The 23,822-nt window shown below is 43.4% G+C and overlaps 1 protein-coding gene across 1 annotated transcript in view; it reads right to left on the bottom strand.

The window, feature by feature from the left end:
- ACSL5 (acyl-CoA synthetase long chain family member 5) overlaps nt 1-20,364 on the bottom strand; it is a 38,678-nt gene extending 18,314 nt beyond the window's left edge. Inside the window, 3 exon segments of the mRNA XM_038578793.1 lie at nt 3,766-3,874; nt 6,577-6,761; nt 20,094-20,364. Coding sequence (XP_038434721.1) covers nt 3,766-3,874; nt 6,577-6,732 — 265 coding nt within the window. The 5' untranslated portion in view covers nt 6,733-6,761; nt 20,094-20,364.
- Nucleotides 20,365-23,822: the final 3,458 nt, after the last annotated feature.

Below are 23,822 nucleotides of genomic sequence, written 5' to 3'. Positions count from 1 at the left end.
TTCAGTGGCCTTTTATGGCCAATGGAGGAAAGGCACTGTTGCAATGACTTTGTTTCATTGTGGGTATTTAGATTGTTTCCAAGCTTGACACTTGAAATAATGCTCTGATAAATATTTCCAAATTGCTAATTTCAAATTCAGAACATTTCTTAGGATAGAGTCTCTGAAATGAAACACCGTGATGCAGAGCAGTTGTGAGAATGGACTTTTCTCCCATCAGCACCACTTCAAGCAGTAGTCATTCAATAGTATCTTTCTCATATGCCTTCTGGTTTGCTAAGTTTAAAAAGTTAGTACTTTTGTCTAAGTTTCTTTAACAGCTATAAAAGTGGGACCTTTTCCCTTGTTTCATTTACTCTCTCAAATCACTTGTTAATGTAATTTGCCTGTTTATATGAGAATGTCTCCTGAGATACTGAGGCTCATAAGCAACTCCAGGAACATATACATACTTGTGTGCGCACACACACACACACACACACACAAACACACGTACACACTTGTACACACACACATAAGCATTTGCCTTCAACATATTTACAATTGTGTCATACATTTGACAATCAAAGAACTAAACTCCTGAAGAGCTAAAGTTTAGGAACTCCACTTACTAGAATAAATAGTAATGTCAACCATGAGAGCCATGGCAATGGTGGTGTTAGGTTAGGGTGTAGCACTAACTGAGAAATTCCCACATCTAAACCAGAGTGAGATGGAGTTATCAACAGAAAAGTAGAAGGTAAGGAAATTCTATCTAGAGGATCTAGTCAAATGGCTAGAGGGATTCAGGTCTTGCCAAAAGGTAGCATTCTGAGGCAGAATTCAAGAGTAAATCAGTGAACTTCCAATCTGAGTGACAGAAAAAAAGGGAAAGAAAGCTGGAAAGATAGAACCACTCTGATTAAAGAAGTATTTTTAAAATGAATGAGGAGGGCAGCCCGAGTGGCTCTGCGGTTTGGTGCAGCCTTCAGCCCAGGGCGTGATCTTGGAGACCCAGGATCGAGTCCCACATCGGGTTTCCTGCATGGAGCCTGCTCCTCCCTCTGCCTGTGTCTCTGCCTCTCTCTCTCTCTCTCTCTCTCTCATGAATAAATAAATAAAATCTTTACAAAAATGAATGAGGAGACTTGTCCACAGGAAATGTTAGGACACTTTCTCTCTGCTGGAACAGCTGCATGAAATCTCAAGAAGTATGTCTCACACTGAAACTTCCCCAGAGGCAAGACAAGTCCTGCTTCAGAGGTGTTCACAACCACTGCTCCATCCCAGAGAATGTACTTCTGGCAGTCTACCACTGCAAGCACTGGTCTTAATACTCCTTACTAGTGATAGCTACCACTGTTGGAATATTCCCTGTACACCATAACCAACTGTTGTTATCCCTACTAAGCATTATGATGGACTGGGGCAGTTTCTTCAAGCTCACCCAGTAAGAAATGGCAGCAAATGTGGAAATACATACTAATAACTAAAGATGAAAATTCTAGCAGAGGCCCATGGTCAAGGAACAAGTCAAATAATTGGCCCTAAGGGGCACCAACCAAAGTCTCATTAAACTCTGTCCCCTAGTCAGCTTCAGGCTATTTAGCCAAAGTCCTGCCCAGGCAACAGCCTAGCCTTTGATTAACTTATTCAACTCAGCTCTCCTCTGTTCTAAGGTGTGGCTATCTACAAAGAGCCCACTGGCTAACTTCTTGGCAATATTGCTGCCCTAAGCAGAAGAGTTGAAACTCTGGCCTGCAGAACCCCTGAGAAGCTTTGTTCAAGATTCAGATTCCTAGGACTCACTGTGTGGCAATATGATCCACTGCAACAAGGTGGAGCGAGAGGATCTATATTTTAAACATTATCCATAGATGATTCTCAACATAGGCCATCTATTGGGTAGAGATTAAAAGTATATGTTAGGGTTGGGGCGCCTGAGTGGCTCAGTCGGTTAAGCATTCGACTCTTGATTTCAGCTCAGGGCATGATCTCAGAGTTGTGAGACTGAACCCTGCATCAGGCGGGGCATGGAGTCTGCTTAAGAGTCTCTGTCTCCCTCTGCCCCTCTGTCTCTCTCTCCCTCTCTAAAAAATTTGTTTTAAAAAAGGTATATGTAGGGCTGATTTATTCAATTCCACCTGGGACCAGACCTATCATTTTTCTTTCTCATGCCTGCCTACAGGAGAGGCCATTTTAACTTCATCTGTTTAGTTGTAACTCAGTATTGAAAAACACATTCTAACTGAAGAATCTTAAATGCCATGTAATATGTGTTCAATGGCTTGTTTCTAGTTACAATGACAATGGGATAAAGAAAATAACGAAGAAACATTTGAAAAACAGAAAATTCCAAAGGAAAGTCTGTTATTTCAGCCATATGGTATCTTCAGTTGTAGAAAAGTAAGAAACTAATTGTTGTTTGGGGCTTTGTTATTTGCATGGAAGCCTAAAGTAGTACTGATTTGGAGCCAGAAATACCAAGTAGTCCCCTTTGGAGCCTTGGCATAGAAGTTTTCTTTACAAGAAACCTTTCTTTGTCTGGAGAAGCAACTACTTTTATAAAGCACTTAGGAGCTGAGCAAAAATAGAACAACCGAGTCAGAAATATTTCAGTATCAGCTGCAACATTTTCTAATGCCATCACCTTTGGAATGTTCCTGAACCTCTGAGTTTTTATTTCCTCATTTTTAAAAATAAAGGCAATAATAACTAATCCTTAAGGGTTAGGGGAAGGTAAGCAGCTAGGATGTATGTAGTGCCTGTTGCATAGTTTGCACTTGAGAGGAGTTGGCTATTAAATATTGTCATAGCTAAAGGGCAGAAGGGATAAGAAATCACATAGGCAGGGGCACCTGGGTAGCTCAGCCAGTTAAGCGTCTGCCTTTGGCTCAAGTCATGATCCCGGGGTCCAGGGATCAAGCTCCACATCAGGTTCCCTGCTTGGTGGGGAGTCTGCTTCTCCCTCCCTTTCTGCCTCCCTCCCACTCATGCCCTTGTCTCACTCTCTTACTCTCAAATAAGTAAATAAAATCTTTAGAAAACAAAAAGTACATAAGCAAATCTATGTCTGGACAGAGTGTCACAAGAGAAAAAAAAAAAGATGTAGGGAGAAGTATAAGCCGGCTGATTTTGAAAGGAAACTAGTGCACCTTGAGTTATGTTCAGTAATACAGATATAAGTAGTGAGCCTTGATGTGTATGTAGGGCTGATTAGCCTTGATGTTCCAAATGGACCTACCAAAGTCCATGTGGTGACCTTTCCAAGGAAGTCCAAAAGATCATTGCCTTCTGTGATACTAGAGTATTGATGTGGACCAGTACTGGGGTCAAGGACAAGGTTAGAGGTCAGGAGACCTGAATGCTAATTTAGGCTCATATTCTGCAACTGTAAATGCAGGGAATTGCATTTATGAAAGTTCTATTTCTAAACAAATCTAATGTACCTGTGAGTTAATCAAAATACTTTCCTACATATTATTGTCAGCTCTTTACCAACTAGCTGGGGAAGCTTTCCTTGTGTTAAGTAAGGAATAGATCCAGAGAGGCAGAGTGATTTTGCACAAAGTTGCACAGCTGGAAATAGAAGAGCTAGGTTTCAAACTCGAGTCTGTCTTACCCTGTTTCCAGCACCCATTCTGATACTGTATGCTACGTCCTCTGCATTTTGTATGTCTGCATTTAGACTACCACTGGGGTTTAAGAAATGAGATAGGGAAGAACAGGTATGCAACAAGACCCCATCTTGGTCTTCTTGTAGCCAAATTAGGCTGCCAAGCTTACCAGACACAGCAAGTCCTCTTTGGAAAACGTCATACATTGTCTTGACATCTGAGTAGTAGTAACACAGTGGGTCATTGGTCTTCTGGCCAGTACCCTTCCGTGCCCCTCCCTAAGACACAAGATCAAGTTTAGGCCAGGCCTGAGTCTCTCCCACCCTTTCCAAACTCTCATGGATTGAATTGAAGAGACCATAAATACTGAACATTGAGGTCACAGGAATGATCTCTTTATTATTCAATCAATTTTTAAATCCCCAAATTGTAGTATCTCAACATTATAGAAACCCAGTGAATGTCACAGTTATGTTTTTGGCAATTTTCCTCAACCCCTATGAGCGTATATACATACACATGTGGAGAGAGGAGAGATAATATTATATTTTATGTTTTAAAAAAATCATACCAAGTTTCATCATCTACCAAATGCACACTATATTCCAGCACTATATAAATACTATAAATGCAAAGTGAGTTAAGACAAAATCTTTGTCCATCAGCATCTCATTAATGAATCTTTGGAGTGGAGGTGAAGTGAAAAGGGAAAACCTACAACTATAATATTGTGATGATATAGGAAGATGCGTGATGCTACCCATTCTGTATTAAGTAGAAAGGTGGTAAAGAAAGAATACTTAATAAGGACTTTGAAGCATTTACCAAAAAGTTATAGTTTGGTAGAGGGGAGGGAAAGAAGGAACAATTCAGAGTGAAGGAACAGCCTGAATAAAGACACAGAGGTGAAAGACACATTGCAGAGTCTGGTGGGTGGTCTCTGTCCTGTAGAGAGCAGGGTATTAGAGAAAGAGATAGTGAATAGTGCTGTGCCTAGAAATGTCAGCTGGAACCACAGGATCAGGCCCTGATGAGGATCCTGGAGCAGCAAGAAGAGCTACAAGCATGGTCCAACCCTCACACAAGTTAGTCTACAGGGGACCCAGGCAAATAAAACACTCAAAAATGCTGCAGAGATAATGGCTGAAAAAGTGCTGGGTAACACATGAGGCTATAACAAGAGATCTAGCTTAGTCTAGAGCATCAGAGAAGATTTCCATATGTCACATTAAGTCGAGTGTCAACAATAAAGTTCCCTGTCTAGTAACAGAAGACAGGGTTTTATTGTTTGTTTACACAGATGGACCTAAGAAGAAGGAAGAAGGAGGGATTATTCAGACTCAGTTTTAGGCAACTGGATGAGAAGAGAAGCATTTAACTGAGATAGAGCAGGAGGGGAAATAAGAAAGTTTGTGTAAGGGAGAAGATATGCAATAAAGAGACTTGTTGAGCTTGAGTGTCACTGAGATGGTCTAGGGCTGGGGAGAGTTCAGAATTAGAAAGCCAGATTTGAGTGTCATAAATGTTTAGGTACAATTTCATGTCATGAAAGAGGAAGGATTTTCTCAGCTAGGAAGATTTCACAGGGGTGGGCAGACTGTAATCTAGGGCCAGATCTGACTTGTCATCTCTTTTCACAAATAAAGTTTTATTGGAACATAGCATGCTCATTCACTTACATATTCTCTGCTACTTTCATGTTACAGCAGCAGAGTTGGATAGCTGCAACAGACTCCAGATGGCCTGCAAAGTCTGAACTACTCACCATCTGGCCTTTAAAGCACATGTTGGCCAACCCTTGCTTTAGAGGAATCGAGATGGTGAGGCTGAAACGCTAGACAAGGGGAGAAAAGAAGCTCAGTGACAAAGACCACCTTGAAATTAGAAAGAAATCTCATTGAAGGACATTATGAAGGACAAAAAGAAATTTTTAAGAAAGAAGAATTCTCAAGTCATTTGAGAGGAAAGCTGGAGGAGAAGTCATTGAATTTCAAGGTTACATGATGGGTGACCCAGAGAAGTTTGGAGAAGATGGTAGCAACAAAAGTCAGATCTCAGTGGGTTGAAGTTCAGGAAAGGAAATCGACAGGGCACTCTTAAGAACTGTACTGGAAAAAGGGAAGACTGAAAGGAGGTGGTGGTCTGAAGCAGCAGATCAGCAGCATAGGAAGATGCCAATGAAGAACATGCAGACAATGCCTAAATAAAAGTGCTGGTGGTGGAGAGTGGACGTAACATGGAGTTAGAGTCCCGAGTAGAGGGAAGAAGCTCTTGAAAAGATCAGAAGGGGTTAGCCTTATAAAGGAGCAGAAACACTTTCTTCTCTGAAAAGGATTGAACATAGAAAATGATGAGAACATTCTGGGAACTTCCCTTTGCTCAGAGATGTAGAAAGCTGTGTGATTTGCTGAAAGTCAGGGAACTGAGGGGGAAAATCCCACTTCAACTTCTGCCAGTTTTCAGAATGGATAGTAACTCGAAGCCAGAATTTAACTCAAGGAAATAACTTCTTTATCATTCTCAGATATTGGGTGTCTCAATGAGAACATTCTCCTACCCGCAAAGCACTGGCTCTGTCATCTAGAACATAGGTCAGCAAGATTTTTTCTGTAAAGGGTTAGACAGTAAAAACTTTGTGCTCTGTGGAACACATATGAACTGTTTTTCTTTTTTCTTATATATATATTTTTTATCACTTCTCTTTAAAAGTATAAAAAACCACTCTTAGCTTCCTCGTTGTACAAAAAGTAAAAGGTGGATTTTGCCCACGGGCTATAGTTTACCAATCCTGATCTAGATTACTGGCATCATAAACTCTAGCTGTTTGTGGTTTCATTTTTCTTACAAAGCCAAGTGTGCCAGTGATCAAAGTGTAAATTTATAGATTTGCTGGTGATCATGAACCTAAAAGGCTAACTTTCTCACCCTATATCCCATCCTCCTCATGAGTTCTCCCAAGGTAGAGGATTGGTTCGGTTACCTCAATTCCCACCGACTGGTTGTCCAAATCCACAAAAGGCAAGACGGGCTGAGGTCTATTGATCAACCACAGGAAGATGGCGGCTCCAAAGGTCAGGATGCAGATTAGTGCCGGGGTTGGAAGTGGGGAAAACAAGAAGTTAAAGATAAAAAGCATCTTTGTGAGTAGCAGCAGGAAGTTCAGGCCTTTAAAAAGAAAAAAAAAAAAAGGAAAGAAAAAAGTTAGAGGAAATGGCTGAAATTTTTACTCGATAGTTGTGTTTACAAAAGGACACACACACACACCTCAACGTCTAACCCTCCAAAAACCGGGGTTGGACCTCTCTAGAAGCAGAGTTTCTCTCACTGTTGACTTTAGCAATGTTGAAAATAATAGCTTTCTCCACTCCTGCGACTTGACTGTCCTCCCACAGCAGAGGGAGAAAGGAAAGGCAGAAAATATCAAAGGAAACAAGTTAATCATTTCCCAGACAATTTTATGAAATGACTGCCCTTTTAACTGGGGCCCACAGGGCCTAGAAGAAACCTTTCTGGCTCCAGCCTAAGCTGGTAGTCAGAGGAGGGCCCTCTAGAGACCTTCACCTGTCCAGGCCAACCAGGGGGAAGGAGGGGTTGTTTGGCTTGGATTTCTCTAGTACAAAGCAGAGAAGGGAACATCTGTAGAGGTGACTCAACAGAGTTTAAAATTCAAGCATTCTGTATGAAGGACATTTCCTGCTGACCAGATAGGCCTCATGCATTGCTTTCTTTTTTGAAGCATCACTAGAGTCTCAGAGAGCAACAGCATCTCAGTTTGCTATGTCCAATGCCCTCTCCTCCAGGGAGCCAAGAGAAACCATTTTTACCAGAGGCAACGTCCGCCCTGTTCACAGAAAAGGTGCTAGAGAATGGACCCAGCACATGGTAGCAAGTGAGCATTAAAGATTTAGGCCAGGAAGAGATCTCAAGGAACTGAAACCACAAAGGTTTTCCCCAACCCAGCTTTTCTTGTAGTTTCCAGCCAAGGCAAGCTTTGAACTGCTCTGGTAGCAGGAACTAGTGTTTGGGCAGGTCCTAGGAACTTTGGCTGAGGCCATCTCTTCCAACTCTTGCCCCGGACAGCTTTCAGACCAGGCTGTTTGCATGGATCATGGAGTTCCATCCAACCAATGTCATGAAGTAGCATTTTAGAGATGAGAAGAATTGAAGCTCCTAGGGGTAAAGCAACTTGTCCAAGGTCACGTACCACTTCCCACTGCTGCTTCCCCATTGAAATCTATAAAACCACTACTCCTCTTTCCTCAGGAGTCCAGTTATAGAGTTCAGGGAGACCAAACCTGCCTGGAACCTTATGGGTAACAGCAAAGAAAATTCAGAGTTTGCATTCTTCAAAGTTTACCACGGTGCCCTATAGAACAAGATCTCAGAGATGAGGCCAAAGTTTCCCACTTAAAAATCAAGAGAGCAAAGCATGCTCAATACAAAGTTTGATCTGATCAAGATCCTAGTTGCCCTGAGAACTTGGGGGCAGCTGCCATCAGCTGGCATCTGGAACTTTCTCCAAGAAGACAAACACTTCACCTTAACAAAGGCTATGGAGTCTGGTAATCATGTCAGTCATCTTGGCATTCTTCTGCTCCCTGACAGGTTATTACTTGAATTTGGAGCAATCCCTTTCCATTTTATGGAGGAAAGCTGAACTTCCAAACACTGGGATGACTGGCCCCCACTCCTTGGTTTCTTCCACATTGTGTTTAGGGGAAGAAAAAGAAGACACAACAAAAACAAAAGCGAGGCCCCATAGGTGCTAGGTTACCTCACAACTGGTGCTATTGTGACCATCTGCCAGGATTCTGAGAGCTGAGATTTTTTAAATCAAGCCTTATCCGGATTTGTAGGGTCAAGTGGCACGTTCAGGAGTCAGAATGTGTTCAAGAGCCAGCCAGGTAGAACTTTGTTTTTCCCAGATGGGGAATGGAGTGTCCCAGGGAAAATTGTGAAATTGGCAGAGTGGGGAGCAGCACCCAGAAGAAGAGAGACCTAATTTGTGCTTGGCCATCCTACGCACCCTCAGCTTGAGACACTGCCCCCCATCCTGGAGTATCTTCTGACCTAGAATTCTCTCCTCTGTCTTAATCACACCTTCAAATTAAGAGATTCTTAACCTTTACTCCCCTTCTCAGCTAAGGGAAGAAATTGTTGACCTAAGGATTTTGGCTTTTTTCTTACAGAGAGCAGATTTACATTTTAACCAGAGACTTTGCAAACAATTTTTTCAAGGAGGATCTAAAGGTGAAATTTCTGCTTCAGGTAGCAGTGTGGGACCAGGGAGGAGCAGCACAAGGGGAGGGGAGGAGAGAGAGAGAGAGAGAACCCAGGATCAGTCTAAGGGCAACACCTGCGTCACCCCTCTCTGACTGTTACCACTTTGTAATGTGAGCCCATGATCACCAGATTAGATTTTTTTTCTCCCTAGAAAATCTAGAACACTGGATTTTTGTAAAACCTCAATTTTAACTATTGGCTCAAGTAGTAGGTCTGGTATGGGACAAACAAAAAGATATCTGGCTTAATCTGGACCATGGTGTGTCAACTCCTGAGCCCTCCTTTAAGACATACTGCAGTTGCACCTCCCGCAAATGGAAGAGATGGATCCTTTGTTACAAACGAGAAGGATAGTTATAAATGTGAAGACGGCGTTTTCAGGAGAATGAAATACCTTGCTTATGCTGGCAAGGGATTTTATTTGCAGAAGACACTGAAGGATGTGTCTATTTGTCAACTGAAAGAGCTTACTCACTTTGTTTGCTATGGCAAATCACCAAGCCAGTTGAAACAGGATTTGTGCAGAATTTCAGACGGTTCCTCTCTGCTGCCTCACATTTTTTAAAAATTGAGGTAAAATTCACAGAAGACTAAATTAACCAATTTAAAATGTACAATTTAGCAGTATTCTGCACATTCGTGATGTTGTACAACCATCGCCTCTAGTTAGGTCCACAACATTCTCAACCCCGAAAGAAAACCAAGTGCCCGCTTATTCCCTCCTCCCGCCACCCCCACAGCCCCTGGCAACCACTAATTTACTTTATTTCAATTTGAATAATTGAAGAATTTGTTCTTACAAATTCTTAATATTTCATATAAATGGAAACCTGTAACAGTGACTTTCTGTGTCTGACTTTTCTCACTAAGCATAATATTTGCAAGGTTTATCCATGTTGTAGCACATATCAGTGCTACACTTCTTATGGCTAAGTAAATATTCCACTATATGGAGAGACAGTTTACTGATGCATTCATCGGCTGATAGATATTGGGATTGTTTCCACATTTAGGCTATGGTGACCAGTGCTATCTATGAACATTTGTATACAGACTTTGTTTTGAATGCCAATTTTCAGTTCTTTGAGGTAAATATGTAGGAGTGTGTGTAATTACTGGGTCACATGGTAATTTTGCATTTAACCTTTTGAAGAACCACCAAACTGTTTTCCACAGTGGCTGTACCATTTTGCATCCCAAACAACAACACAGGGTGTTCTGATTTCTTTACATCTCCACCAACACTTGCTATTTTCTGGGTTTGTGTTTTTTTTTGTGTTTTTTTTGTTTTTTTTTTTAATAATAGCCATCCTAATAGATCTGAAATGGCACCTCATTGTGGTTTTGATTTGCATTTCCCTAATTGCTAATGATGTTGAGAGTCTTGTCATGTGCTTGGTGATCCTTTGTATTTCTTCTGTGAAGAAAGGTCTATTATAGTCCTTTGCTCATTTTTAAATTGGGTGATTTGTCTTTTTGTTGTTGAGCTGTAAGAGTTCTTTATATATATGGATACTAGACCCTCCTCATATACATAATCTGCAAATATTTTCTTCCATTCTATAGTCTTTTTACTATCTTGATAGCTTTTTTAAAAAAGATTTTGTTTATTCATGAGAGACACACACAGAGAGGCAGAGACATAGTCAGAGAGAGTAGCAGGCTTTCTGTGGGGAGCCCAGTGCAGGACTTGATCCCAGGACCATGACCTGAACTGAAGGCAGACGCTCAACCATTGAGCCTCTCAGGCATCCCTCGATCACCTTTTTTATACATACACACAATTTCAACCTCATGATGCTAGTACCAGAGACGATTTGCAACCACATATCATGTGACTCTCTCACTGTTTAGCTAGGAGAAGCTGAGGGCCCAAGAGATGGTAAAACTTTTTGGGCTCTACCACTACTGGACCGGGAAGCTCTGGTTAACCCTCTAACCTTTAGAATCTGCTAACACTTCCAGATATGCTCAAGTAAATGAGAAGAGAAAACACTATCTCTTTTGTCATATGTCCAATGTCACTCAGATTACAGTTCTGGTTTGGTCATTTCCTGGGACCTCCTGTAAGCAGTTGATGTGGTGGCATTTCCTCGTCCCTTTACACTACTATTTGGGAAAAAAAATGAGGTAGAGAAAAGTATCATGGCGGTAAGGATATGTTATACTGTACATGGGAGCTCCTCTTCCAGGTCATCTACAGGTGGATGAGCAAGCCATACTACACATTAGGATGGCCCCATGTGGAAAGCTTCCTTCACTTTTTGATATAGTGATAGGGACACACCACAGCCCCACACACCAGGATGTCCATTTGTCCCCAGTCCTTCCCCAGGATTCACTCCAGGGCCCCCCCTCCTCTGTGGTAGGTAGTCCCTCATCTACTAGCTTCTAACACATTTAATTCCCAAGCTAGCTGAAGGATGCCTTCTACCTTCTGCCTTAACACCTGCTTTCCAACTCCCAGGACCGCGATACCTAGGTTTGGACCTTCCTATATTCAGCTCTGAGTTTTGCTCCTCTGAGGATTTGGGCTACCATTTCTTCACTAGGTCTCATTTTCTTTGAATGAAGTCCTTTAGATGGACCCTTGGACTACTCTAGTTTTTGGTCAACTATATTTATTGCTATGAAGCTTTCAGGCTATCCCTTTAGCCTACAAATAATGTTTGTTTTATAGCCCCTTTCCTTTCAAAAATTTATTTTTCTACATGTATTCAGCTCTCCAACCATAAGTCAATTCCATTAGAGCTTCTGTATATGTTCTTCCCCTTCCTAAAAGACTATTCCCCAGATTTGAAATGGTTGTGCCTTGCTTATAACCTGGGCCTCAACTCAAATGTCACTTCCTCAAAAACTCACTCTCTCTGATTATCCTATTTAAACATCACCCTTTCCACTCCAATCACTATCACAGAACCTTGTGTTCTCTTTTCTATGATGCTGTTCACTTTCTGAAATAGTCCTGGTCCCTTATCATCCATGGCCCCCACTGAACTGATATTCTAATTAGAACAGAGATTTTTGTTTTGTTCACCACTGTATCTCTAATGCCTCTACCATGCTGGGCACATAGTTAGCTTACCATCAGTGGTTGTTGAATAAATGACCAGTTTTCTGGTACAGAATTGTCTGTTTCAAATACTCTGTTAACCCATATTTCCCTTAGTAAAATTTCCCACCCCCAAGCTCCCAAATCTTAAATCATCAAAAAATCACTCTGACCAATCTTGAGATGGGTACTTCTAAATCAAACTTCTACTTTGGCACAGTATTGGATTAGGGATGGTAGGGGGTGAAAAGGATGTGTTTCTAACACAAATCAAAGACTACTCAGAATGAGTATACTCCTCTGTGTTTGAAAGAATCTAAAGGATGAATCTTATCAAATGAAGTCATCTACAGTAGTAAGTGAGCAGGAAACCCAGCCTAGAAATAAATAATTGTGGTTACCCTAGGTTTCTGGAATTCAAAGAACAATAAGACAAATTATCTTTGCTTTTAGGCCAGGAGAACTATTTTCTGTGCAATAATGGGATATAAATTTCAATTATGAACTTTTGGGAGGAACAATCTACTTTCTAAAAAGTGATATACTAATTTAAATTTAATTGGTTTCCCTGTTCCCTTACATGTATGGACTCATTCTGTGGTGACAGAGAGCTCATTAAAAGAGAGACCACAGTCACCAAGTTCTTATCCAATTTGTTAACACACTCTTCTGTACTGAATGACTTGCTTTCTCCTAGAGACTAGGTCCCAAGGCTTCACAACTCATAATGACTCCAGAGGGGCTTGTGTGTGATTTAGAAGACTGTATATGAAGGTTTTGCCTTCTTGATTGGGTTTTAAGTCACCAGCCCAGCCCCCCTAGATTCCTGCCACCCTCAACTTAGGAAACCTCCATCTCTATTCTTAACCACATAGTCAATAGCTCTAGAAAAATTGCAAAGTAATGGTAAAAGGTTAAAAGAACATTATGAACTGACAGTTTTATGAATATAAACTTTTCCTTAACATGCAACATGAATATAACCTCCTTAGAAGCCATGAAATAATTCAGTAAAGTGGCCAGTTACTAAATCAGTAGCCAGAAAATCAATAGCTTTCCTTAACTTCATTTAAATAACTAATTCAAAAATAATGGGGAAAATGTCATTCACAATTGCATATTAAGAAAAAAAATGTGTAAACACTTTGTTTAAAAAGTTTAGATCTTAGGGAAATAAGAAGGTTTGAAAATTCCAAATACATACTCAAAGCAGTCAAGAGGACTCCATATTCCTAAATGTGTCTATACATTTAATGCAACTCTAATAAAGACCAATGGGAATTAAAAAGCCAATTCTAAAGCTCACCCAGAAAAATAAAGCTTATTAAAAAGAGTCAGAAAATTTTTTAAGAATAACAGGAATTGGGGAGGGAGGACAGTTAAACATTACCAAATTTGCTTCCATAATGCTAGGGTAGTTTTCTATTGGACAAAACTATGTAACAAAATCATCTTGAAACTCCTAGTGGATATATTATTATATACTAAATTGCATTTCAAATAAAGATAGATTTTTTCACTTAAATAAGAGTATATAGGGGCATCTGGGTGGCTCAGTGGTTGAGCATCTGCCTTTGGCTCAGGTTGTGATCCCAGGGTCCTGGGATGGAGTCCCGCATCAGGCTCCTCATGAGGAGTCTGCTTCTCCCTCTGCCTATGTCTCTGCCTCTCTGTCTCTCATGAATAAATAAATAAAATCTTAAAAAAAAAAAGAGTATAGAGACAGCTGGCTAGCTACTCAGAGAAAAGACATGAAGTCAATTACTATCTTACTCCCACAACAAAAATAGTTAAACGTGGATCAAAGACTGAAATATGGAACAATGACAACCATGAGTATTTGGAGATAAAAAGTATGAGGGATTCTTTTTATAATCATGGCACAAAGAAGACTCAAGAAAGACACAAAATCCAGAAGTGATAAATGAAGACATTGGCAAGTTTGAGCACATAAAATTTTTAAAAATATTTGCCCTTCAGGAAAGGTACCAGAGACAAAGATAAACTGGGACATGTATCAAGTACTTTGCCTGTCTAAAGAGCTCATTTCCTCAAAAGGAATGCTTCGAAGTCAATGAAAAACAAAACACAACACAAAACAAAACAAAAAGCAAAGGTCATGACCAGAACATTCACAGCTGAACAGATTATTTATGATTGCAGAAAGACATTCATCTTTGCTTGTAGTTAAAAAAATGCAAATTTAAAGGAAACGTCTTCTCCTCATCCATAAGATTAGCAATGATGAAATAGTGTAAAGTGCACTCTTAACCAGGGAAACATAAATTTGGTTATCCTTCAAGAGGTGCCTTTTTCCTTCTACCACAATTTAAAATCTGTGCCCTTTGACATAATGACCCTACTAGTAACTTCTGGAGAAAAACATCAGTTCAGTGAAATATATCACAAATGGCTGTGTAAGGTACTGGTTTGGGATGTGGGCTCTGAGTCCAATTACTTGGGCTTATACCCTACGTGATCATCTTCTGTCTGACCTGGGTTAGAAAACCTCTCTGTGGTTTCTCATCTGCAAAAAAACAATGATAATATCTATCCCAGAATTAAAGGAGTTAATATGCCTGTAAAATACTTGTAATAGTGCCTGTTGGATAGGCTAAGGCATTAGTTATCATGTTCATCATCATTACATCTATAGGATTGTTTATAATGCCAGAGACCAAGAAAGACCCCCTTGGTGGAATAGCCAAATAAATTATAACATGTCTACACAGTGGTACTCTTGGCAGGTATTAAAAACAATAGAGCAGATCTGTGTGTACTGATGTGGAAAGAGCTCCATGATAAATTGCCATGTAGAAAGAAAAAAAAAGAACCACTTGGACAAACGTGTACGTGTTTGTGTTTCTAGAAGTATATTCCTCACAGGAAAAGACAGATGGAAGAGGAGAAGTCCTAAATGGATTTTCCAGAAAGTTTTGAGTATTCGGTCATTGAGCTGAAGATATTTAAGGGCTTAACTATATATTGGCATCATTCCAGGAGCTGGGGATCTAGCAGTAAAAACCCTCCCCTTGTGGGTTTGTATTTTATTGGTGAGTTTGATAACAAATCTGAACAAGAGCTAGATTATATAGTATATGGAATTAAAAAGATAGAATCAGGAAAGACGATTGTGGACAGCAGGGGGTATAAGTTTTCAAGTAGGTCTTATTGAGAAAATGACTTGAGAGTAGATACTGTTTAATCTGAAATATGCATGCTTAAAAAAAATGAACATAAAACCAACAACTCTAAGTTACCCTACCTCTGACCGAGACAGCCGACTCACAAACTTCCACCACCTTGGTTGGCGGCATTTCATGTGAACATGCCTGAGAATACAGCCTCAGCTCGGTTTCTGCAAGTGCAGCCTTCTCGCCACCAAAGCCACATTCAACACACATTTCGAGCACTCACGTCATGTGCAAGCCTGTCAACTGCAGAGCAAGCTGGTTTGGACAGCTGCTCCAGGGTAGAAATGTTTTTCATTCATTTCTTTAGCACATGAAGAGCTAGGCCAAAGGTAAAGTTTGAGTCGCAGGGCATCTGTCAACACTCACTGCAAGAAGCTAAGAAGAGAGGTTGGCATGAGATCCTGACCTATGAGTCTGAAGATGACTTTCTAGCCAGTCACAGGCACCCAGGTGCTCAGGTCACTGCCCACATTAGGCTTCTCCAGCAAGCAGGGGCTCTCTCCATCTGGGGCCTGGCACCCAGGGTGCTCCAAGGTGCACACACCATGGGATGTGCCCAGGCAGATGGGAAGAGGTGTTCTTATCTCCTCAAGGTCATACAGGACAGAGAGGGGAGTCAGCATCACCAAAGGGGATCCCTATTCAAACCCAGAGGGTGACTAAGCAGTCATTTCCACACCATGGAGAGATTCTGCGAGCATTTCAATAATTAAAACAGGAAAGGGATATTAAGTCACACATCTTGCCCTTCCTAGCCCAACTGCTAGGCCATATCCAACAACTCCACTTTGTAGGGCAGCTGGCAGGGTGAGGGGAGGGAGAGGCTTGAAACAGGTTTCCTGGCCTGCAAGCAAGCACATAAATAAATCATGAGGTTTCTGATGCATATCCATTGGTAAGATCTTTGCTGCTGAATCACACAGGGAAAGCTCCAGGGACCAGAGCTCAGGAGAGTTGTACGGACTGGAGCAGAACCAGTTCAGCCTTGGGTTTGGTAAGCTGCCTATGACTCAGTGGATACCCCAGCCGTGAGGGCTCCCAGGCAGAGGTGGTCTCAGCCTTCAGATTCTACTGCATCGGGCACGGTGCCTGAGGTACAGTGGGAATCCACTGGGTGCCAGGGAGCCACTTATCCCTTTGACTCACCAGTGGCTTAAGTTAACTAGAGAGAGTCAGCAGAAGGGGGCCCACCTCTTCTCAGAAATGCCACAGCCAGAGGCTTCATGCCATGGCATGGGCAACGCTAAGCAATTCGACCTGAATGAGCTCGAGGGTCACTGATGCCGCAAGCATTTGAGTATACTATGTGCCAAGCAGCGTGTTCAGCATGGGGAAAGCTCCCGTAAGCTTAATAGTCTACCAGGACCTAAAAACAATTCCCCAGGCAGTACACAAACGTACCATGGCATATAGCCCAGCCTCTGGAGCATCTGGTGGACAGGTGGACAGGAGAAGTGTGTGTGTGGCAAGAGATTAGATTATTCTCTGTGCTTTAAATTTGTTTATAAATTTATATATTTCAGTAAGGCAAACAAAGGTCTTGGACCAACTGGGTGCCCAGCACTCTGCCATGTGCAGAGGAACACATCCTATTTGGGAAAGGGAAATGGTTGAACGGATGTTTCTGGTGGAAGTAGAGAATCCATATTTAGTTGAAAGGGTGTGGGGAAGAAGAAGCCTTTAAGAAGGCTTGAAGGAGGGCAGCCTGGGTGGTTCAGCGGTTTGGTGCCACCTTCAGCCCAGGGCCTGATCCTGGAGACCCATGATGGAGTCCCATGTCGGGCTCCCTGCATGGAGTCTGCTTCTCCCTCTGCCTGTGTCTCTTCCCCCCTCCCCCCCCGTGTGTGTGTCTCATGAATAAATAAAATCTTAAAAAAAAAAAAAAGAAGGCTGAAGGATACAGTATCTGGGCCTGGTGGAGATACTAGATGATAGAAGTTATATCAGTTCACAAACACTGGAGAGTCTTGGGGTGCCAAGTCTTGACCAGTTGAGCTGAGTGGTATTTCACAAAAAAAGTCCTCAAAATCAAATACCAAAAGCCTCTGAACTCAGTCCATGAAGTTAGCATAGGATGGTTGAGCCACCCATGGGCTGGTGGCAGGCAGTGATAAATCCCACTGGATCTCAGATTGACACAGTCAACCTTGGTCTACCAGGGTGCCTCCAACAAACCACAGCCCAGCAGCCCTACCCTGTGGAAAACTTTGTCTCAGTTAACACCCCAAAAGGCTTCCCGAGCTTGTTGCTGACCGAATGGATTCTGAAAGAAGTGGGGTCAGGAGAATCGGTACCAGAAGTCCACTGGACTTGATAAGAGAGCCTGTAAAAAGATAGTGTGGACAAAGTGCTAGGCCCCTGTCACCCAGGCAGGATAAAAGCAGTGATGCAAACTGTTGTGAAAGAGACCTTCCTGCCAGGGCTCCTGCAGAGTCAGCCCTCGTACTCCCTGGTCCGCCAGTGGTCAGGAGTCACAGATTCAAAGTGCAAACAATAAGTTTTATTGCCAACAGTCTCATTTCTAGCAGCAGACATTCAAGGCCATTGCCCATTTGGGTGTCAGAGGAAGAGTCACCTGGGTCACCACCTGGGTGACCCAGGGATAGTCCCATAACATCACTGAGCATCCGTTTCCTTCAACTGCACACAGGAAGGGACAGGTAAGAGTCCCTACTTGAAAGGGATACCCTACGCGGTCCCCTCCAGTGCAATGCTTGGTAGGTGGGAAGTCCTCAGGAGGACCGGCTCCCTTTCCCGCCCCCACCTCCCTCAGTCTCTGACTTCTTATCAAGTATCAGATGTTCTATCCTGAGGCTTCCTGAAAGAGGGGAGGGGATCGGGACCTTTATACTCTAACTGCCCTCCAACTTACAAGCAAAAGTCTTCACAACTTCTCATTTCTGTGGAAACAGAGGATTTCTCATTGGAGAGGGCATCGAGCACCTCTGAATTCTGATGCAGCTCTCTCCTCCGACCCTACCCTACCCCTGCATCCTGCCCGCAGGTACTCACAACCTCATAAAATAGACTGACCTACAGAGTTGCAGATCTGTGACCTGCTCCCCCAAAGACGGTTGAAACCATGACCTGGCCACAGCCATGCAGTGCTGCCTGACCTTCCAAACTCCAAAACTCGTGTGTTCATTCACAGAACATGGATTGAGAGCCTAGGAAATATCAGGACCATCCCAGGATGGGATGGTCCAGGCTCCATCCCAGGACCCTGGGATCACAACCTGAGCTGAAAGCAAGAGTCTGGCACTCAACCGACTGAGCCACCCGGGCGCCTCTAGCCTCATCTGGAATTGAGGCAAGTTTGCCTCTGGTGAGTCAGAGTCATGATTCCAGGGTCCTGAGATCAAGCCCCACATTGGGCTCCCTGCTTGGTGGGGAGCCTGCTTCTCCCTCTCCCTCTGCTGCTCCTTGGCTTCTCTCTCTCTCTCTCTCTCTCTCTCTCTCTCTCCCTCCATCAAATAAATAAATAAATAAATAAATAAATAAATAAATAAATAAATAAATAAATAAAATCTTTTTAAAATGTGATTTTCTAGGAAATCTGAAGAAAGGCTAACTCTGCATAGGAGTAGTTGCAGCATGGTTTTCAGTAGCACATGGACTACAGCTTCGAACTCTGACTTTGGAACATTAATTCACTTCTCTGAACCTCCTCAGCCATAAAATGGTGAAATCATCCACATCATAAGTTTATCTCAATGAAACGTTAAGAGTAGCTCTTATGAGCTGGTGCTTAACTTGGCTTCATCTGCCTTTTCTCCATTCATTCTCTGACCTTGAGCCTCACTATAAAATCTGTGGCCTACACTATGCGTTTAGCCCTTAAACGTTCGATGATTCCCTGATGTTATGATAGGTGCTTTTGCCCTCAAGGAGTTAGAATATATAGCCTGGGAGAGAAGACTATTTTAGGTCAGGACCTAGCCAAATACCTGGCTGAAACATTCTGTTTGGACTGGATAATATGTTTAAAAAAATCAAAAAAATCAAAAAAATTGGAATGTGTTTTTTCTGGGGCCGGTGCACCTACCTTGCATTTTGCCAGAGTCCCTACCACCTGCATCTTACTATCTACCACCTATTTAACTCTATTATCTGCTTGTTCTCTAAATATTTGTGGTCTTTGTGTTTTGTTCTCTAGATTGTGCCAAACATACAAGTGATGCCTACAAGAATTTTTACCATGTCTCTTACAAGACTATTCTGTGTTCATCTCAAATACGTATCCATCGGAGGGGACCCCTCCTCCATAGTGTTACTCCCGTGCTGGAATATAAAGGGAGGGGGTCAAGTGAAACCAACTATTCTATTAAAAACATTTTTTACTAAAAATTTTTACTAAAAATGATTTTTACTAAATCAATCTTTTTTGAAATTAAACTTGACTATTTTTTAAAGACTCTGCTGCTGATGGAAAACACCGATCTCCTACAAGCTCCAGATTCAATTTTACTTTTCAGACCACCAAACAGATTAATCCCCACATGAGGTAACAATCCTGAACCATGGAATCCCTTCTAAAGCTCATTCTTTGAAGGTCCTTGAAGCTCACCTGAGATTCAACTTGTGGCCCCCCTTAAACAGATCTAAGTTCATTCAGGAACCATCCACCCACCACTGATCCATCACTTCTCAGCAGAGAAAGAGTCAAAGCTCACAATGAATATTGAGGAGGTCTGGCCTGTAGCCCACCTCCCCCGAGAGAGGCAGGAGAAAGAAAATCCAATCCACACCCCTTACACCCCCACGGTCCTCCTTCCCTTTCGCTCCTCCTGATAAGGAAGGTTTAAAGGGGTCCCTTAGAGACCTGGGAGGGAGAGGAAAGCACTACACGTGCTCGGGGCACAGCAAGCTCTAGATTGCCTGGAGCCAGGGGTGACAGTGCCCTGTCGGCCTCTACCTCATGCACACAAGACCCCTTGCTAAGTGCCCCCCCAGGACGGTTCCCCTTACCCTGGGAGGGGGGTGCATCTCTTGGCGCTTCCTGCGAATGGGGCTTCCAGGCTCCAGGTTCTTCCTGGCACAGAATCCCTGTCGCCCTTCCCTCAGCCCCAGTTCATCCAGGGACAGGCTGGCTCCAGAGCATCCATGCAGGCAGCTGGCCACGGCTCGGAGCGCCCCGGTTGTGCCCCTGCCTGAGCTGTCCCGAGTCAGGCCATGGCCGGGCTTTCAAACGTGCTCGGGGACCTCACTTCCTGGTTTTTCTTTCACAAATGAAAGTGGAAGCTGCTCTGACCAGGAGGAGAACAGCCGCCCAGGCGCCCTGGCTCCTTTTCAAAGCCTTAACCCCAGCCTCTAAGGGCTCAAACAAAAGCCAGCCTGCAGCACACAATTCACTTTCGCCCCTGTGTCTGACGACCTCGAAACCGAGACAAAAAAATCCAAACAGACCAAATTGACTTGAGGCTGCTCCAGCAGACAACCAGTGCCAGGAAGGGGACAGGGCTCCCCCATCGGCTCCCAGGACAGGTCCAGCCCCAGGTCCCCTCATTCTTCCTGATCGTGGAGCACCTGGCAGGGTCACCCTCCTCCAACCCATGCTCCCTCTCCACCTGCCTCGGTCCCCAAGCACTTCTGATACAGCCAACAAAACAAGCAAGTCAAGAGTGGCAGGGACACGGATGGAGAGCCTGTTCTTTTCCTCTGACACATCAGCCCTTAGATTTTTGTACCTCAAAATCTAAACTAGAAGTCCAGTCTGCTGCCCCCGCTCACTTTCCCCAAATTAAAACTGGGAACAGGGACGCCTGGGTGGCTCAGTGGTTGAGTGTCAGCCTTTGGCTCAGGGTGTGATCCCGGGGTCCTGGGATGGAGTCCCACATCGGGCTCCCCGCAGGGAGCCTGCTTCTCCCTCCGCCTATGTCTCTGTGCCTCTTTCTGTGTCTCTTGTGAATAAAGAAATAAAATCCTTAAAAATAAATAAATAAAAATAAAACTGGGAATGTTTTAAACCACGGGAATACAACAAGCATATATGCCATTAGCTGTCAGATTGATCCTGCATCTTGCAGCTTCTGGAAACCCCACTGGACACACTTGAGTCAGCAACAGGAAAAGGCAAATCCCGTCTTAGTGTTATTGTAAAAATTGTTCTGAATGTGTAGACCGTCTGGAAGGGTCCCGGAGATTGGTCTAGAGGATAACAGGACCTGTAGTAGTCTCACTGGACTCCCCTAAGGCTGGGGCCACAAAGGGCATGAGAGCTTCCATTCTTAGACTTAGAGGCAGAAATCATGAGTTCTCCTGCTCCCTCCTACCCCTCTCCCTGACACCCCAGAATTAAGTAACACTTTCTCTGGCCTTAGTTCTTTCAAGAAGGCTTATGTTAAGTTCAGTATGAACCTGGCCCTTTACCAGAGCTAGGTTAGGATTCGTCTTCTCTACAGAGAGGAGATCCTAAAGCCTCCAAACTGAAACAAAACAAAATGCCAATATGAGCTACATTGCAATCTCAGACAATGGGAGCTGATCCCTTGGCCTCACTCAGGAGTCCCCTTTAGATATGGAAGAAAGACCCTGTCAGAGAAGAGGAGGTGGGCTGCCCTGGCTCATCTCGCAGCTGGAGGGGCCCTTGGCTTTGCTTAGTGACGGGAGCTCTTTCTTCTAGAAGCAGCTCCCTCCAGCAGAGAGCATAGGATGGCCAAACAGGGGTCCAGTCTCAGTTACCTTAAACACTCCGAGTGCTGGCTTCTTTTACCAGCTGGACGAAGAGCTCAGGGCCAGATGAGCTTTACTCCCATTTTACTATTTTCCTCCAGGATTGGACACTCAAGTTCAGAATTGCCTAGGTCTTTCAAACAGGCTATGGAGTTGCATTCCTACTCAATCCTCTGTGCACACGAGGCACACTCAAGATTCCAGGAAATAATGGAAGGTTTCGGTAACCCAGCAGAATTCTGCATTCTGCAGCAGCAGCCTGGAGTGACAGACCGATCAGGACTGTAATCCTAGCCGCACCTCCTCCTGGGTAGGTCGCCTGGGGCTGGGCTGTGTAACAGCCCAGAGACACTTCCTTCAGCTGTGGAATGGGAGCAATCCCACCTGCCTCATAGAAGGTGGTGCGTGGACGAGGTAACACATGCCACACACCTAGCATAGACTCCAGCACCCAAGACAGTGTCTGCTAAGGATTCTCTTCCCCTAGTCCCTTCCAAGTAGGACTCGCTGTCATCAGAAGCTGGCAAATAGCTTTTGTAACCAACCCGACAGGAAAATTTTTGAATGGAAGATGGAGAAACACAGCTTGGCTCGGTCTATAGCCCTTAAGACTTTTAACCCTAGTGTAGTTCCATTTAGTGAAATTAACGACTTTCTCTCCCAAATCTACCTCCTGCCACCATTCATACAGCCTCGATGTCTCTACTTCTTTTCCAACTGGTTTCTGTTTCGCCTCTGCACAAGTCAGCTGAGATCGCTATTTAAACAACTGTGATTTCATGTCAGAAAAGAGCCCTTAGACCGAGGAGAGACATGCATTTCCCACCTGTCCCTGTCCTTATCGTCCCTAGATGTATAGAGTAGGAAGCCATGCTGCAGCTTACCTTGCAAGAGTACGCTCCCTTCCTGGGCCCAGGAATTGCACTCCTCACAGCTGGCTGCACTGGATCAGCACCACATCCAGACAACTCTGCCCCTTGCACAGCTCCTGTGATGAGGCCACATCTGAAGCCAATGTGTTCCGTCTTGAGAGTGACCAACAAGCTCCCTGAAACCTTTGAACCTGTTGCAATAGGGGTTCAAAGGTAGAAGTTACCTGTTCAAACACATGGAGTAACCTCCAACAGTGACAAGTGTAGAATTTGGCAAAAGGTTAAAACCGGGATAGTTATGCAAGGGCTGAGGAAAAAGAAGGAGAAGAAAAGACAACCCTCTACTCTGAAAGCTGTCATTTAACAAGCAAAATCTTTATGAAGCCCAACCTCAAGGGAAAGGAAGTGGACAAGTAGGTCTTCACATCTGCTTTTGGGACAGAATCCCTGAAACTGTGATAGGAAGAGGAAGGTCTAGCTAACAAAGAGGGAAAACCTGCTCCTTGAGGTAAGGTTGAGAGGAACATGGGAAGTCACTTTAATTGGTTCAAGCTATAACTTTCAGAATCAGATAGGCAGAGGTCTGCATTTCAAGATCAGTCTTCTTCCAGAAGAGGCCAGTGACCCCCTCCAGAACGAGAACATCTCCAAGATGATGAAATAAGACAAATCTTTCAAGCATCTAGACTGAGGGGCAAGCCTACCTGGGTCGAATTCAGAATGCAGAACCACGGATGCAGCCTGAACCTCCCATGGCTTAGGAAGGTCCTTAAAGAAGTACATTACTATTACATCGCTTTTCAACCTCTGCTAACTCTCTCTTGACATTTTTTTTTAAAGATTTTATATGTTTATTTTAGAGAGAGTGAGGAGGGGGAGAAAGGAAGGATCACAAGCAGATTCCATGCTGAGCTCGGAGTTAGACGTGGGGCTTGATCTTCACTACCCCGAGACCATGATCTGGGCTGAAACCAAGAGTCAGATGCTTGATCAGTGGAGCCACCCAGGTGCCCCTCTCTCTTTCCATTCTGAGATCACTGGTCATCATTCTTAGTTCTAAACTCTTTAAGACTGCAGGGCACCATTATTAAACAAAAAGGAGATGAAAGAGGCACCAGAGATCGTGTTCAATTTCCGTGTTATAGACGAGGGC

Source organism: Canis lupus, chromosome 28 (assembly GCF_011100685.1).
Source record: "Canis lupus familiaris isolate Mischka breed German Shepherd chromosome 28, alternate assembly UU_Cfam_GSD_1.0, whole genome shotgun sequence".
NCBI lineage: Eukaryota > Metazoa > Chordata > Mammalia > Carnivora > Canidae > Canis > Canis lupus.
This window is presented reverse-complemented; position numbering and strand designations above follow the sequence as displayed.